Genomic DNA, 17,901 nt, shown 5'->3' with positions numbered 1-17,901 from the left:
TGGATTGGCTAAGCAGATGAAATGGGCAGAAGCATCTCAGCCAGTGGGAAAGGCAGCCATATGGACTATGGCAGTCATAGGCAAACTCGGCCCTCCAGATGTTTTGCGACTATAATTCCCATCATCCCTGACCACTGGGCCTGTTGGCTAGGGATGATGGGAGTTGTAATCCCAAAACATCTGGAGGGCCGAGTTTGGGGATGCCTGCACTATGGGTTGTGGACTCTCCATCTTTGGCGGTCTTCACATACCTGTCAACTGTCCTGCTTTGAGTGGGACGTCCTGCAATTCCAGAAGCCACCCTGGCTTCTGATTGGCTCCCAGGATGTCCTGTTTTGGCTCCCGTGAATGTGTTGCCCCAAAAGATGCCCATTTTGGGGGTCCTTGCTCTTTTGTGATTTACGTGACTCATTCAGGAGCGTGGCCCCAAAAGTCGCAGGTCCTAATTTCCCTCTGCAACATGTTGGAGGGTAGGCAGAGTTTGGGAGGACAACTCTCTTCATATTCTATGGCTGTGGGTGACAGGAGAAAGAGTGGACGATGTCAGAATATTCGGAGGGCCAGCAGAGGAGCCTCCCTTGGATGAATCACCCCCTCCATAGTGGCCGTAAAAGCAGGTGAGCAGTGAGTCTCCCTCAAGTTTCAAAAGGAGGGCTGCATTACTAGGCTGTCTCACAGGATGCTTTTTATTATGTTTTTATCATTGTTGTTCTGCATTGTGCTTTTAATGTTGTACACCCCCCCTGGGAAATTCTGATAAAGGTTGGTATAGAAATTGAATAACAACTACTACGACTACTACTACGACTATTTCCCCAGCACTATAAGTTCCTTGTTTGATTGTGTTTTTATGTTATAAAGGGCTCTGAGTTCCGCCTTCTTCATTGTTGTTCTGTATTGTGCTTTTAATGTTGTACTTCGCCCTGGGATATTCTGATAAAGGGGGGTATATAAATTGAATAAATACTACTACTACTATTATTATTATTATTATTATTATTATTATTTCCCCGCATTCTGGAGTGCCAAGTCTTTTTGAGAGAACTGCTGTGGAGCTGAGATGAAGGCGGAGAGACCATTTCCTCTCCACCCAGCAGAGGTGTGGAACTCCAGGAAGACACAACCTGAAAGACAGTGCGCTATTTTATGAAAAAAATTATAACTCTTTATTAGGTTATATGATGTTATGATGTATTGTAATTTTCATAATATGTATACATTGCTTGATTGTAAAAAAACACACACACTTTCAAAATGTTTTTTAAAAATATTTTTATTAGTAATTTCAACATAACATTTTATCCAAAAACATATCATCCTGCACCCCCCCTTATTTTCCCCTCTCCCAAAAACCTGATTTTTTTCAAAAACTGTTCTGAAGGATTGCGTCCTTCACTCTTTTTGTTACTAGTGTTAATAAAACGTCTCCTGGCTGCATCCGTTCTTGATTTTCACGCGATCTAATTCTGAAACAGCTCTCTCAAAGCCCATCCAACCAATCTTTGCTTTCTCCCAGCCATTCTGAAATTCTCTGTGTGACATATGTCTCCAAATTTGGCTCTGAATCAGATTCTGGAAGGCCTCTGTCAGGAAGACGTTAACTTATTACTTCAGCTAAATGTCACAGGATTAAACAACGTACTACAATGGTACCTTGGGTTACAAACGCTTCAGGTTACATACTCTTCAGGCTACAGACTCCGCTACCCCAGAAATAGTACCTCAGGTTAAGAACTTTGCTTCAGGATGAGAACAGAAATCATGCTCCGGCGGCCCCATTCGCTAAAGTGGTGCTTCAGGTTAAGAACACTTTCAGGTTGAGAACAGACCTCCAGAACAAATTAAGTACTTAACCCAAGGTACCAGTGTACAGGCACAGCTTCTCTTAAACTCCCTCCTCTCATAATCAGTTGTTACACTTCAGGTATCCAGAATAAATGCTAAAAGGCTGAACTCTGTTTCTGCTGCTTCTTTCTCATTCCCTTCCTTAGTTATGACAGGAAGAGCAAAGGGACAATATTGTGGTTCTCAAATGATGGATAACATAGGTTACTACAGGAGTAAGAAAATAAAATGATAATTATTATTATTATTTATTATTTATACCCCGCCCATCTGGCTGGGCTTCCCCCGCTACTCTGGGCGACTTCAAATAAAATATTAAAATACTAATACATCAAACATTAAAAGCTTCCCTAAGCAGGGCTGCCTTCAGATGTCTTCTAAAAGTCTGGTAGTTGTTGTTCTCTTTGACATCTGGTGGGAGGGTGTTCCACAGGGAGGGCGCCACTACCGAGAAGGCCCTCTGGCTGGTTCCTTGTAACTTAGCTTCTCGCAGTGAGGTAACCTCCAGAAGGCCCTTGGTGCTGGACCTCAGTGTCTGGGTAGAACTTCAAAGGTAGCCCCATGTAGAGTGCATTGCAGCAGTCCAAGCGGGAGATGAGCAGAGCATGCACCACTCTGGCGAGGCTGTCCGCAGGCAGATAGGGTCTCAGCCTGTGTACCAGATGGAGCTGGTAAACAGCTGCCGTGGACACAGATTTGACCTGTGCCTCCATGGACAGCTATGAGTCCAAAATGACTCCCAGGCTGCAAACCTGGTCCTTCAGGGGCACAGTTACCTTATTCAGGACCAGGGAGTCCTCCATACCTGCCCCCTCCTGTCCCCCAAAACAGTACTTCTGTCTTGTCAGGATTCAACCTCAATCTGTTAGCTACCATCCATCCTCCAACCGCCTCCAGACACTCACACAGGACCTTCACTGCTTTCACTGGTTCTGATTTGAAAGAGAGGTAGAGCTGGGTATCATCCGCATACTGAGGAACACCAAGCCCCAACCACCTGATGATCTCTCCCAGCAGCTGCATGTAGATGTTGAAAAGCATGGGGGAGAGGATGGATCCCTGAGGCACCCCACAAGTGAGAGCCCAGGGTTCTGAACACTCATCCCCCACCACCACTTTCTGAACACAGCCCAGGTGGAAGGAGCGGAACCACTGTATGACAGTGCCCCCAGCTTCCAGCCCCTCAAGACGGTCCAAAAGGATGCTACGGTCGATGGTATCAAACGCTGCTGAGAGATCCAGCAGAACTAGGAAACAGCTCTCACCTTTGTCCCTAGCCCACCGGAGATCATCAACCAGCGCAACCAAGGCAGTTTCAAGTCCCATGTTGAGGCCTGAATCCCGTCTGGAAGGGATCCAAATGGTCCGCTTCCTCCAGGCGTGCCTGGAGTTGTTCAGCAACGACTCGCTCAATCACCTTGCCCAAGAATGGAGGATTTGAGACTGGGCGATACTTGGCCATTGTGGCCACATCTAAAGATTGGGTCCGGGAAGGCTCCCTCACAGAGGGAAGCATTCACCAGCCCACGAAGTCCATTGCACAGCCCTTCTCGGCTACATTTATAAGCCAGGATGGACAAGGATCAAGGAGACAAGTGGTTGGTTTCATTCGTCCAAGCAGCCTGTCCACATCCTCGGGGGTAACAGATTGGAATTGAGCCAACACAACTTGACTAGACAGGACTCCAGCACTCTCCCGCCCTGCTCCCACCGTGGAGTCTACGTCTTCTCGAATCGGAGCGACTTTGTCTGCAGTAAACTTTGCAAAATCATTGCAGGAGATCATGTGGCCTGTACTGGGCCCTAATGGAGCAGGTGGTTCTGCTAAATTGCGAACCACTTGAAAGAGTCTCCTGCTGCTGTTTTCCGCAGATGTAATAGAGGCGGTGAAGAAAGTCTTCTTGGCCGTCGCTATCACCACTTGGTTGGCTCGACATTGAGCTCTAACCCGTATCCGGTCAGCTTCAGAATGGGTTATCCGCCACTGGCGCTCTAGCCGTCTCAGCGATTGTTTCATCACCCTCAGCTCCAAAGAAAACCACAGGGCTGTCCGGGCTCCATGCAATCGGAGAGGGCGCTTCGGAGCCAAACAGTCAAGAGCCAAACAGTCAATAGCCCTGGTTAACTCCACATTTCAGCAGGACACCAGGAATCAGCTGAAAGGCCATCAACATGGGATAAAACATCCCCTACCGCCTTCTGGAAACCATTTGGATCCATTAAGGGGCGGACCATCTGAATCGGTCCCACTTCCCTGAAGAGGGGAAGGTTCGCGGAGAAGTCCAGTTGCACCAGGAAGTGATCTGACCATGGCACTTCTTTAGTTTCGCTTTTACTTAGTGTCAGATCACCAACATCCATAGAGGTGAACACCAGGTCTAACGCATGTCCACGGCTATGGGTTGGGCCAAACATATTCAGGGAAAGCCCCATGGAGGCCATGCTTTCCACAAATTCCCAAGCAGCCCCTTGTAAGGTCGTGTCGGCGTGGATGTTAAAATCCCCTAGGATAACCAAACTAAGTGTCTCCAGGAAAACATCCGCCACGATCTGGAGCAGCTCGGGCAGGGAATCCTTGGTGCAGTGGGGAGTTCGGTACACCAAAAGGAATCCTGTATTGCCCCTATTGCCCAACTTCCAGAACATGCACACGAGAACTGAGTCTTCCTAATAGGACGCCTGCTCCACAGGGTAGGACACAAACCAATGCCTTCAAGTTTTATATTTTTTTTAAAAAAGACTGACTAAACATGCGGAAGAACTTTTTGACAGCAAGAGAAGTTAGTGGATTGGACTCCCTTGGGAGTGCTGGAATTTCCATTCATTGAGGTTTTCAAATGAAGTTGGATGGTCATCTGTCATGGATGCTTTACTTGCTATGCCAGCATCACAAGGGGTGAAATAGATTGCACCAGGGATCACTTCAAGGTCAAAAATTCTACAATTCCGTGATTCTCCCCTGTATGAATTCTTTGATGGGAAGTGAGATTGGAGCTCTGACTGAAGCTCTTTCCACATTCCATGCACTGATAGGGTTTCTCCCCTGTATGAATTCTTTGATGTTTAGTGAGATCGGAGCTCATACTGAAGCTCTTTCCACATTCCACACACTGATAGGGTTTCTCCCCTGTATGAATTCTTTGATGGGAAGTGAGATCGGCGCTTCTACTGAAGCTCTTTCCACATTCCATGCACCGATAGGGTTTCTCCCCTGTATGAATTCTTTGATGTTTAGTGAGATCGGCGCTTCTACTGAAGCTCTTTCCACATTCCACACACTGATAGGGTTTCTCCCCTGTATGAATTATCTGATGGGAAGTGAGACTGGAGCTCATACTGAAGCTCTTTCCACATTCCATGCACTGATACGGTTTCTCCCCTGTATGAATTCTTTGATGGGAAGTGAGATGGGAGCTCCTACTGAAGCTCTTTCCACATTCCATGCACCGATAGGGTTTCTCCCCTGTATGAATTCTTTGATGTTTAGTGAGATCGGAGCTCATACTGAAGCTCTTTCCACATTCCACACACTGATAGGGTTTCTCCCCTGTATGAATTCTTTGATGTTTAGTGAGATCGGCGCTTCTACTGAAGCTCTTTCCACATTCCATGCACCCATAGGGTTTCTCCCCTGTATGAATTATTTGATGGGAAGTGAGATTGGAGCTCATACTAAAGCTCTGTCCACATTCCATGCACCGATAGGGTTTCTCCCCTGTATGAATTCTTTGATGTTTAGTGAGATTGTAGCTCATACTGAAGCTCTTTCCACATTCCACACACTGATAGGGTTTCTCCCCTGTATGAATTATCTGATGGGAAGTGAGACTGGAGCTCATACTGAAGCTCTTTCCACATTCCACACACTGATAGGGTTTTTCCCCTGTATGAATTCTTTGATGTTTTGTGAGATTTGAGTTGCTACTGAAGCTCTTTCCACATTCCACACACTGATAGGGTTTCTCCCCTGTATGAATTCTTTGATGGGAAGTGAGAGAGAAGCTCTGACTGAAGCTCTTTCCACATTCAGTGCACTGATAGGGTTTCTTTCCAATGAGATTTCGTTGATGGGAACTGGAATGGGAGCTCTGACTGCAGCTCTTTCCACATTCCAAATTTTTACGTGCCTTCTCCACTCTGCAGATTGTGTTGTGGTCACCGTTGTTCTTGCTTTCCAATTCATCACAATCTGCAATGGAGAGAAAAAGGGATTAGAGTCTCAGGAACAAATGGAGCCCCCAGTTAGGGAATAATGCTCATTAAATTTGTTGTAGAGAAGGCAGTGTTCATTACCTTTGTTATTTGCAATAAACCAATGTATTTATTATTGGATTCTAATCATTGGTTGAATGTTGCTTTGTTTGAAGTAAGTTACTCACTTTATAAATTTTGTACTTTTTGTAAAATTTATGTACTTTTTTCATTGGATTAGATTGTTGTTATTATTACTGTTTCATGTTTATACAGTAGCACCTCATGTTACATACCCCTCGGATTATATAAACATCAGCTTATGAAAGCGACAAATCCATGCGCAGTGATCCTTGGGTTGCGAAAACCTCGGGATCTGGGTGGACCTCCGGAACGGATCCCATTCGCAACCAGAGGTACCACTGTATATGTGTTGGAAGCTTCCCAGATTGGCTGGGGCAACCCAACCAGATGGTCAGGGTATACATAAAAATTATTATTATTACTATTATTATCACTGCTAGTACTACCTGAGATTCAATCAGCTTGGCTCTTCTCTGGGGCAGATATTGTTCGGCCCAGTCATGGCATCCCCTCCATCTCCAATGTCAGTCATCTCTCTGGTCAACCCAAGACTGACAGCAGCAAAAACAAAAACAGAAAACCTGACAGAAGCTACTTATCTTTCCGAACAACTCTGAAGCTGACATTTAGATGTCTGGGCAGCTCAGACCAGCCCAACTGTGGTAGAAGGAGGCAGAACTGGAGGAAGATTGTTCACAGAAAAAACTGTAACCTACTATTTCTTGTGGGGGTGTTAGGTTCCCAGGTGTTGTAGGGGGCGCTGTGAAAATATATGAGGTTTGTCACATAGAGGTATTTTTTGAATTTCCTGGCAGATAGGACGATCCCACACGGAGGCTTACCAAGAGAGGCCACGATCCCACAATTCTCCATGACGTCTTTATGAAGACCTCTTTGCTCAGGATCCAGCAACTCCCACTCCTCGTCTATTAAACGAACAGCGACATCTTCAAAGCCCACTGGACCCTAAAGAAAAAGGGAAATGTCCTCCTCTGAGACAGCAGAAATATGATCTGCTACACAACGATGTGTTATTTCCTTCCTGTTAATTGCTGTGTTATTTCAATAGGATTGCTTTGCTGCACATTTTTATTATGGGTACCTATTTTAACCCTTTAATTGAATTCTTTTATTCTGCATTTTAAGTGTGGGTATTCGTCTTTTTGCAAATAGGTGGTACTCCAGCTTATGTTTACGTTTTTTTGCCTACACAAGTGTCAGGGAAATGCCATCGGAGCCAAGGGTGGTGGTAAGGTTCCCCAATGATGCTGGAGAGGGAACCAGCAAGGAGAGAGGGAGAGCTTCCGCTGGGGAAGGAAATAGATGTGACACGAGGGAGAAAGGGGAGGCTGAGGGAGCTTCGGAGGATAGGCTCAGGGACTCTTCCAGTGAGACCAGCGGGGAGAGGACAGGACCTCCCCTTGAGATGCCCACTCTGCGCAGAAAGCTTCCGCGCAGAGAAGCTAGGCGGCGACTTGGTGTCAAAGAACTTTTATGTTGGAGGAAATTCAGGAAACGCCCACTGACGGATTCTGCCAGTGATTGAGACAGTCACGGAGTACTGACTGTCCAGCCAGGGGAAAGTTTTACCCAAGCTACTCCGCTTGGAGCAGTTTGCGCCTTATGCACAAGCAACCCCAAACCCCATTACAGCAATCCATCAGTCCTTGACGTTACTTGTGCCCAGGGATAATCATGAGTTAGACTGGAGGAGCAGGCGCCGGAGAGGGAGCTAGGGGAGGGGAGGACCAACTCTGGAGGAGAGAAACAGAGATTTGGAACAGCAGCTGGCTTTACTAGCGGCGCAGTTAGATGAAAGGCGGACTCAGGATGCCCAGGGGAAACCCACCCCCATTGCAAGGAAGGTACTGGGACTGGTGCATAAGTTTGGGGGTAATCCGAGAGACTATAATGCTTTTAAGACGGAGGTGCAATACGCGCTGGACCTGCAGTATGATGACTTTGTGGACGATGGGGCGAGGGTGGCCTATGTGATAGGGCATCTTCAAGACGGCGCCAGGGAATGGGTGAGACCCTTAATGGCATCGGAAAATGATGCTTTAAAAGACCTGAGGAAGTTTTTTAGCACCATGGACCACATGTTTTCTAGTGAAGTGGAGCAGAGCGTGACGCGCAGAGAACTGATGGCGTGCAAACAAGGGAGCCAATCAGTTAGAGAGTACTGGTCGCGGTTTTCGATTCTAATCCACAAACTTGGGTGGGAACTGGGTTCAGAACCAATTCAGATGATGTTTGAGGAAGGCTTAGCCCCTTCGGTTAAGGACGAACTTTCCCACTCGCCCCACCCGCAATCGATGGATCAGCTGACTAAAATGGCACTTGCGGTTGGAGTACGCCAAGAGGCGCGCGCTCTAGAGAGGCGGGGAGAGCAGAGCGTTGGCATGACAACCGCATTCCTGAAATGCCGGAGCAACCTTCCCAGCCAGCGGAGCCAATGGAGATCGGAGGCGCGCGCGCGCGGGGTTTCAAACTCCGGCGAGGTGCACAAAAAGGAGTGGAAAACGACCAGGAAGTGTTTTCTCTGCCAACAGCCGGGACATTTTGCCAGGGTCTGCCCTCAGAGAAAAGCATGGCAAGGGATGGTGGGGGCAGTTGGCAGTGAGGAGGAGGGGAATAAAGAGCAGGGAAAAGCCAGCGCTTGGCTGCCGATCAGCGGGCACAGCAGCCAGGCAAACAACCAGTAAGAGTGCCCAAACCAGACCCCCCCGGGCAGCCATAGCCATAGAGGTGGTGCTAGAGCTCCCCAACGGACACCCAATTAAGGTGAAGGCACTGCTGGATTCAGGCAGCTCTTGCAACTTCTTTAGCAAGGACTTTGCACTAGAGCACCAGCTCCAGCTGCTGCCTTTAGAGCGCCCCTTGCAAGTGACGACCATTGATGAGAGAGAACTCCTGGGGGGAGAAGTGACCCACCAGACTTTGCCCATGAAGATGAGGGTCTCCAGACACACTGAAACAATTGCCTTTCACGTAGCCACACTAGCCAGGCCGCCAATCATACCGGGGATGAGCTGGCTGGCGCTGCATGATCCGGTAGTGGCATGGCACCAGCGGACTGTAGCCTTTGGGTCAGCTCACTGCTTGGAACACTGCCACGGGGGGAGACCCTGAGGATGGCCGTGGCCAAGGTGGCAGGGATGGGGGCAGAGGAAAAGACCAGGGTGCCGCCGCAATACACTGATTTGGAAGAAGTCTTCAGTGAGAAGGAGGCGGATAGGCTACCCCCCCATAGGTCCTTTGACTGTCAAATCAACCTAACCCCAGGGGCTCAGTTGCCAGTGGGTAAGCTGTACGCCATGTCGGACAGAGAAATGCAGGAGCTGCGGAAGTTTATTGACAAGAACCTGAAGAGGGGGTTCATAAGAGAATCGAGGGCGGTGGGGGGCAGTCCAGTCTTCTTTGTGGACAAGAGAGACTCCAAAGAACTCAGACTAATTTGTGACTACAGGGCGTTAAACTTGATATCGGAGCCGGTGACCTTCCCGATGCCCAGAATTGATGACATTCTGACCAGGGTAAGGAAGGGAAAGATTTTTACCAAGTTGGACCTTCGAGGGGCGTACAATTTGATTAGGATAAGGGAAGGGGATGAATGGAAGACCACCATGTTCACCCCCCTGGGGGCTTTTGAGTACCTAGTTATGCCTTTCAGATTACAATCGGGCTCTGCCTGTTTTCAATCGTTCATGCACCACGTGTTGGGGTCCCTGCTGTACAAGAATTGCGTGGCCTTTCTAGATGACGTGCTAATCTACTCGGAGAACGAGGAGCAGCATGTTAAAGACGTCAGAGAAGTGCTGAAGAGGTTGCAGGAGCACCAGTTGTGGGTGAAACTGGAGAAGTGCCCATTCCATGCCCGAGAGGTCGAGTTCCTGGGTTACAGGTTGTCGGACAAGGGTTTAGCCATGGACCCAAGCAAGGTGCAGGCGGTGCTAGAATGGAAGACCCCCAAAAACCGGAAGGACGTGCAGAGGTTCCTGGGATTTGCGAATTTCTATAGGAAGTTCATCAAGAACTTCGCGCACTTGACTGCACCCATCACCGATTGTCTCAGTAGCAAGAAGAAGTTCGTGTGGACGGAAGAGGCACAGCAATCTTTTGAAAAACTAAAAAGAGTGTTCGCTTCAGAAGAGCAGCTCTTGCACGGGGATCTGCAGAAGCCAATGAGGCTGGAAACAGACGCATCAGACAGAGCGGTTGGGGCCATACTGCTCCAGCCGGGAAACCAGTCCGACTGGAGGCCGTGCGCCTTTTTCTCGAGGAAGCTGAGCAAGTCAGAACAGAACTACACGGTGTATGACCAGGAACTGCTTGCAATTTACGAAGCGTTCCGACGCTGGAGACATTTGTTGATAGGGGCTCAACACAAGATCCAGGTGTGCACGGACCATAAGAACCTGGAATACTGGAGGACTGCACGGGTTCACAACAAGAGACAGATGCGGTGGGCTCAGGAGTTTTCCAAGTTTTCTTTTGAGATTCGGTACGTACCGGGAAAGGAAAACGTCCGAGCAGATGCCCTATCCTGGAAACCAGAGTACTTGGAAGGAGAAGGAGCGCCAGAAGTACGACATGTGATACCCGAGGACCGATGGGTGTGTGGGGGAGTATTGGTGGGGAAACGAGAACTAGCAGGGTTGACGAGGGACGACGAGTACGCCCAAAGGAAGATCAGGGAGCTCCAGGACGCAGGAGAAAATCAGGGGGGTTTTGAGGAAAAGGAAGGAGCATTGTATTACAGGGGAGCATTATACATACCAGAGGGGGATTTGAGGAGGAGGGTACTCAAACAACTACATGACAACCCCACGGCAGGGCATTTTGGTCAACACAAGACCATGTTGCTTGTCACCAGACAGTTCTGGTGGCCAAGAGTGAGGGAAGACATGCGGGAATACGTACGGGGGTGCGACCGTTGCCAGCGAGCTAAGGGGGAGAAAGCAGCGCCCGCGGGGTTACTAGAACCCTTGCCCATTCCGGGGAGACCATGGGAGGTGGTATCCATAGATTTTATGACTGATTTGCCCAAGTCCAGGGGAAAAAACAGCCGTCATGGTGGTAGCTGACTTGTTGACCAAGATGTGCCATTTCATTGCTTGTTTGCATGCAGTCACGGCAGAGGAAACAGCTAGGCTGTTTGTTGATCACGTTTTTCGGTTGCATGGCGCCCCCTTGAGGGTTTTGTCCGACAGAGGAAGGCAATTCACTTCCAGATTCTGGAGGAAGCTCATGAGCTTGCTCCAAGTTGAGGTGAGTTTCTCAACGGCCCGTCACCCAAAAACCAACAGACAAGTGGAAAGGGCTAATAGCATACTCCAACAGTACCTACGCTGCTACATCAGCGAGAGAGAGAATGACTGGGTGGAAAGGCTAGCGCTGGCCGAATTTGCTTACAATAACGCTGAGCATGTGTCCACGGGGATGAGTCCGTTCATGGCCAATTATGGGTGTCATCCCAGGGCCTTCTCAGGGGAGGGGGAGGAGAGGTGGAGTGTGCCTGCGGCAGAGCAATTTGTGGAAGAAATGGAGGCCTTACACCAACAGCTTAAGATGAACCTGGAGAGGGCAAAGGAAGAGTACAAGAGGCAGGCAGACAAGCACCACAGAGAAGGGGAGACCATACGGGTTGGGGACCGGGTGTGGTTGTCAACCAAAGGGCTACCGTTCAAGGGAGGTTGTAAAAAACTACGGCCAAGGCGACTGGGACCTTTCGAGGTAACACAGCAGGTGAATCCTGTGGCTTTTAGGCTCAACCTGCCAACCAACATGAAGTTGCATTCGGTGTTCCACCGGTCTTTACTTTCACCATACCGGGAAGGGAGGGAGTTTCCGGGGCGGGAGAGAGAGATCCCCACTCACCCAGAGGTGGAGGAGAGGGAACTCAGTGGTCAGGCAGCGGAAATTCTTGATTCAAGGTGGAAGGGGAGACAGGTGGAATATTTGGTAGCTTGGGAGGGGGAGCCTGAGTCGGAAAACACATGGGTCCCTGAAGGAGAGATCAGGGATGAGTGGCTGCGGGAGGAGTTTCACTGCAGGTTCCCAAGGAAACCGAAACCTTTGGAGAGATTCTGGGAGGAGCAATTTGGAACCACGGACGAGGAAGAAGAGTTTATGGGGTATCCTCCCTCAGAGGAAGAGGGAGGGGAGGTATCAGAGGAAGAGGGCTCAGATTGGGGAGATTGGCCAATGGAAAGAGACAGCAGCAGGTGGAGAACGATGTTTGAATCGTCTGAGGAAAGGGATAGCTCATTCCAGGGGTTCCCCGCTTCACCGCCCAGGGAACGGGCCGGGGGTGGGGAGGGCCCTGAGGGGGAGGTGGATGTCAGGGAACTGCCATCGGAGCCAAGGGTGGTGGTAAGGCTCCCCAATGATGCTGGAGAGGGAACCAGCAAGGAGAGAGGGAGAGCTTCCGCTGGGGAAGGAAATAGACGTGACGCCAGGGAGAAAGGGGAGGCTGAGGGAGCTTCGGAGGGTAGGCTCAGGGACTCTTCCAGTGAGACCAGCGGGGAGAGGACAGGACGTCCCCTTGGGACGCCCACTCTGCGCAGAAAGCTTCCGCGCAGAGAAGCTAGGCGGCGACTTGGTGTCAAAGAACTTTTATGTTGGAGGAAATTCAGGAAACGCCCACTGACGGATTCTGCCAGTGATTGAGACAGTCACGGAGTACTGACTGTCCAGCCAGGGGAAAGTTTTACCCAAGCTACTCCGCTTGGAGCAGTTTGCGCCTTACGCACAAGCAACCCCAAACCCCATTACAGAAAGCATTCCAGTTTCCTCGATGGAAGGATCCACTTTCTCCTCTCCTTGTGAGTTGTTCTGGGGAGGTTCCCTTCCAATGCCCTAGAGCGAAATTCAAGGGGTTCATGGGGGCATGGAGAGGGGGAAGAGTGGGGAGCAGGCCCCATTTTGCAGCAGATAGGGCTGGCTAGGTGAATCCTGGAAATTATTTGTTATCGTCTGTCCACTGCTTAAAAGCCTGTTTTAGCATTCAATGATGAATATAGAAATACAAGAAGCCTAGTTTGGATGGCCATCTGTCTTGGAGGATCTAGCTGAGATTCCTGCAATGCAGGGGGTGGGACTTGATGACCCTTGGGGTCCCTTTCAACTCTAGGATTCCATGAAAACTGCAACTACAGATGAATCCTACTGGCGACATTCAGAAGGCTGGTATGACAGAGTTATCTGGGCAGGAAATCCCACAGTTCACAGCTGGAGTTAACTCTTTATCAGCAAGAGCACAATGTTCACATACTTGGCTGAGTTTCGGGCTTCATGAGAACAGCAGCTCATTCCCTAAGCCTCTTCATCCACAAAAGCAGTTGCTGAGAGTGAAGGCCCACAGCTCCCCACAGCTTTCCAAGTCCCCTCCTCTCTGGGGTTTCTGGCAAGCGATTGAACAGTGTGCCAGTGTGCAGCCTGCCTTTGCTCCTCCATGTTAGACCTCTCTTGGCTCTGAGAGACAAGCAGGGAGGGTGGATTCTGGCAGAAGGAGAGGGAGCCCCCGGTGGCTCCTCCTTCTCCTGACTCAGCCTCTCGACCTCCCTCCTCCCACTCGCCTCCTTCCTCTTCTGCCTCTGATTCTGTACTTCATTCTACCATAGAGTCTCCCAGCTCACTAAGCCCTGTTGCCCCTTCAGCTTCTGACACCTCCTCTTCCCAAGCTTCTCCCTCTGACTGCCAATCCTTCCTCCACCTTCAGTCCTTGGGCTCAGAACCATCTTCTCATCCTGGTTCCCTGGCTGCTTCCTCCCACCATTCCTCTGTGCCCAACCAGTCCATGACATTGCTCCATCCCTCGGCCTCTGACCCCACAAGGCAGCTTCCCCTGACCTGATCTGGTTCCACAGCCGCTGCTTCTCTTCTGCCCCCATGAAAAGGCGGATCAGGAGGTCTTGCCGGCATCATTCTGTCACCTGCAAAAGAGAAAAAGGTAACCAGGATGCCAGGAGTGCCTGCTTCTCTCACAGGTGAAACAGGGCATCTCTAACTACAGATGGGCTTTGAGAAAGTCTTACCTGCTGAGTGCAATTGAAGGTTTGTGCCCATTTCATGTTAGGTGTGCAGAAATACATCTCCCCTCCTCTGAACCCTTGTTCCCAACCCCCCCCCCAAAAAACCAAGATGAAAAGAACCCTCAGATGAGTTGGAAAACCAACAGAACAAGAGCAAATGGAGAAAAGCCACCTTCCTCCTTACCCAGTGGCCTCTCTCTGGTGTCCAACGGAGGCCTCTCTGCCTCACAGGAATCCAGGTCCATTTCTGCAAAATGATCCCTTTTCTGAAAGAACAACAAGAATTCAAAACAGTAAATGAATGGTGAGAAATATTAGAAAGAGAACGCAAAGACAGATACTTTAAGGGTGTTAGATCTCATTCCCTGAAAACGGATGGTCCATCAGCAGACCATTTTTGGATGTTCTCCATCCTGTTTGGAGCCCCTTGGGAGTATACAGAGGAAAGTCTCTCTCACCTGTTTTCTCTCCTCTGCCTGACTCAGAAGGAAACCTTCGGCCAGGGCCACCGCCTGGGAACTGGACTCCGCTCCACAGTCCCTCACCCAGCTCTCCATCTCCGGTGGAAGGACAGCCAGGAACTGCTCCAAGATCACCAGGTCCAGCATCTCAGCTTTCGTGTGCTTTTCTGGCTTCAGCCACTGATGATCAAGGTGGTAGAGTTGGCTGCAAACCTCTTGGGGTCCTTTGGCCTCCTGGCAGCAGAACTGCCTCAACTGCTGGCTCTGCACCTCTGAGCGGAGGGTGTCCTCCTCACCCAGGATCTTCTGCACAGAGTTTTCCCAGAACCCCCCACTGCTCCCAGTTTGGATGGCATGGCCTCTTCCTGCTCCAGGGCCAGCTGAGTCTCGCTCATCCATCTGTGCTCTCAGGAAGCCTCTGAAAGATGGGAAGGAACCTTTTGGTCTTCTGCCAAGTTCTGTCTGTCTGAATGAGAAGCTCTAGCAAATCCTACAAAGCAAATACGTTGTTCTGTTACAAAAGTTGTACAATATCAGGAGACGAAAAAGGTTCCCTGAGCAAGCATGGATGAGTCTTGCTGGGAACCAGGGTGGGACTGCACCACAGCCCAGACTCTGAGCTATCTTTCTAAAAAGGAGGAGGAGGAGGAGGAGGAGGAGATGGAGGCCTCTAGAAGGGAGATTGTGGAAATGTGGAGGCAAGCGAAGAGATTAATACGAGGTGAATCAGCCTGGTTGCTCCTTCCTTCCAGTCAATGCATGAACTCAGAACTGATTGACAAGGGAGTCATTGGTGCCTCGTAAAAAATGACTACGTGTGTTGAATCTGAATCTCCTTCCTTGTAGCTTGAAGCCATTGGTTGGAATCCTGCACCCAGGTGACATGGCTCTCCTAACGGCCGGCCTCAGTATACGCTGCCTTTGTTGATCTAAAAGCAGCCTTTCATACAGTCTCCAGAACCGGACTCTGGGACAGACTACAGGGTACCTACATAGAATTAAGAGCTTCTGCTCTTAATTCAGGCACTGCGCGCAAACACGGCTCTTAGAGTCAGGTGTAGCCGCCTAGGACACCTAACGGACCCTATTAAAACCTCTAAAAGAGTCAGGCAAGGGTGCCTATTGGCCCCTCTACTATTCAATTTCTATCTAAATAATTTAGTATCTGCACTCCATGACTCAGAACTCCATCCTCCAAAGCTCGCAATTCGGCATATTTCGGTCCTGCTATATGCCGATGATGCAGTAATTTTATCTAGAACCCCCACTGGACTCAAAAGAGCACTAAGAAAGCTCGCAGCATACTGTGAATTTGAATGTCTCAAAATCAACTATCAAAAGACCAAGATACTCGCTTTGGGGGCAAAACCAAAGCTTAAAAGCTGGGAACTCCAAGGCCATAAATTAGAACAAGTCACAAAATATAAGTATCTAGGAATGGTGGTACAGGCCTCAAGAGCCAACACACTACACATAAACTCCATCGGGAGTTCAGCGGAAAAACCCGCAAATTGTATCCTTAAATTTTTCAGAGCACAAGGGGGCTTCTTCATTCCCACAGCTCGAAAACTATACAAGGCCAAAACTTTGGCACAACTCCTTTATGGTTCCTTTTTGCGCCCGCCTTCCTCGGCTTCCTCCCCCCTTGAGAGAGTTCAATCTAGACTTCCTAGAGCTCTCACTGGCTTCATTATTACCAAATAATGGAAGCATACAATTTGGATAAAAAAATTGGCTTCCAGGTGGAAAAATCAAATTTGGAAACAGAACTGTTACATCCCAAAATTAAGAACTTGTCAAGAATGTATAACTTGCTGTTGAAATGGAATACTCAGGATGAAATGGTGAAATCAGCTATGATCAAATGGGCACAAGATGTTGGACATAATATTATGATGGCTGACTGGGAACAGTTATGGACCACAGGTATGAAGTTTACGGCATGTAATGCCTTAAGAGAAAATATAATGAAAATGATCTACAGGTGGTACATGAAACCAGTCAAGATTGCAAAAATTTATCATTTGCCCAATAATAAATGTTGGAAATGCAAAGGGACTGAAGGTACATTCTTTCACCTTTGGTGGACATGCCCAAGGATTAAGACTTTCTGGGAGATGATCTATAATGAAATGAAAAAGGTATTTAAATATACCTTTCTGAAGAAACCAGAGGCCTTTCTCCTGGGCATGGTCGGCCAATTGGTGCCAAAGAAGGATAGAACTTTCTTTATGTATGCTACAACAGCAGCAAGAATACTTATTGCAAAGTATTGGAAGACACAAGATCTACCTACCCGGGAAGAATGGCAGATGAAGGTAATGGACTACATGGAACTGGCGGAAATGACTGGCAGAATCCGAGACCAGGGAGAAGAGTCAGTGGAGGAAGATTGGAAGAAATTTAAAGACTATCTACAGAAACATTGTAAAATTAATGAATGTTAGAAGGATGTTGGAATGAAGCTATGTGGTTTTAGCAGAAATGTTATAAAGGTTTAGGAAAAAACAGACTCTTAATTGGTGAAAGGAGGGAAAGTTAAGTTATATTATATATATTTTTTTTAATTTTTATTAAGTTTTGCATAAGTATATTTCACAAACATACAAAAGACAAAAGTAAATAAAACAAACATAAAAAAGAAAAAAGACATACAATACATACTACCTAAACAACACAACTTAACATTAATTTTACAACAACATTGATCGACTTCCCTTTATCTCGATTTCGGATAATGTTATCTTAGTTGTCTATCTGCTGTATCTATTCCAAAATGACATTTGTAACGTAGTAAGCGTTATCTCATGCCTACTGTGATTTTTTTTTTTTTTGATACATATATATTTCTGATTAACATTTTGATGTACCCCTTGTCTCTATTTCCATATATGTTCTAAATTTATCCCATTCATTACTAAATTTTGTACGTTTTTGATTTCTTATTTTTTGTGTCAATTTTGCCAATTCTAAATAATCCAATAATTTAAATTGCCACTCCTTTAATGTTGGGATTTTTGGTGTTTTCCAGCACTGTGCTATGAGGGTTCTAGCGGCAGCTGTTGCGTATTGGAAAAAGGTCCTATCTTCTTCTTTGATATCCTTGCCAATTATCCCCAGCAGGAAGGCTTCAGGCTTTTTGACAAACGTATATTTGAGAATTTTTTTTAATTCATTATAAATAGATTCCCAAAATTTCTTGAGAATCTCGCACGTCCACCACATGTGGAAGAATTCGCCCTCCTTGTTCTTGCATTTCCAACACAATTTATCACCTGTTCTAT

At 48.0% G+C, this 17,901-nt stretch overlaps 1 protein-coding gene and 1 long non-coding RNA gene across 3 annotated transcripts in view; one reads left to right on the top strand and one right to left on the bottom strand.

Annotated features, from left to right (window-relative positions):
* Positions 1 to 17,901, bottom strand: part of LOC309340959 (uncharacterized protein) — a 59,140-nt gene that overhangs the window by 11,122 nt on the left and 30,117 nt on the right. For both annotated transcript variants that reach the window (XM_081860275.1, XM_081860276.1), the window contains 2 exons: positions 14,341 to 14,422; positions 13,975 to 14,057 (listed from right to left, as the gene is read on the bottom strand). In XM_081860275.1, coding sequence (XP_081716401.1) covers positions 13,975 to 14,057; positions 14,341 to 14,422 — 165 coding nt within the window. The remainder of the gene's footprint in view (positions 1 to 13,974; positions 14,058 to 14,340; positions 14,423 to 17,901) is intronic.
* LOC309341326 overlaps positions 3,949 to 17,901 on the top strand; it is a 223,062-nt gene continuing 209,109 nt past the window's right edge. The window contains exon 1 of the long non-coding RNA XR_014156214.1: positions 3,949 to 4,367. This is a non-coding gene — a long non-coding RNA (uncharacterized lncRNA). The remainder of the gene's footprint in view (positions 4,368 to 17,901) is intronic.

Source organism: Podarcis erhardii (assembly GCF_964252035.2).
Source record: "Podarcis erhardii genome assembly, chromosome: 4".
In the NCBI taxonomy this organism is placed as follows: Eukaryota; Metazoa; Chordata; class Lepidosauria; order Squamata; family Lacertidae; genus Podarcis; species Podarcis erhardii.
This window is presented reverse-complemented; position numbering and strand designations above follow the sequence as displayed.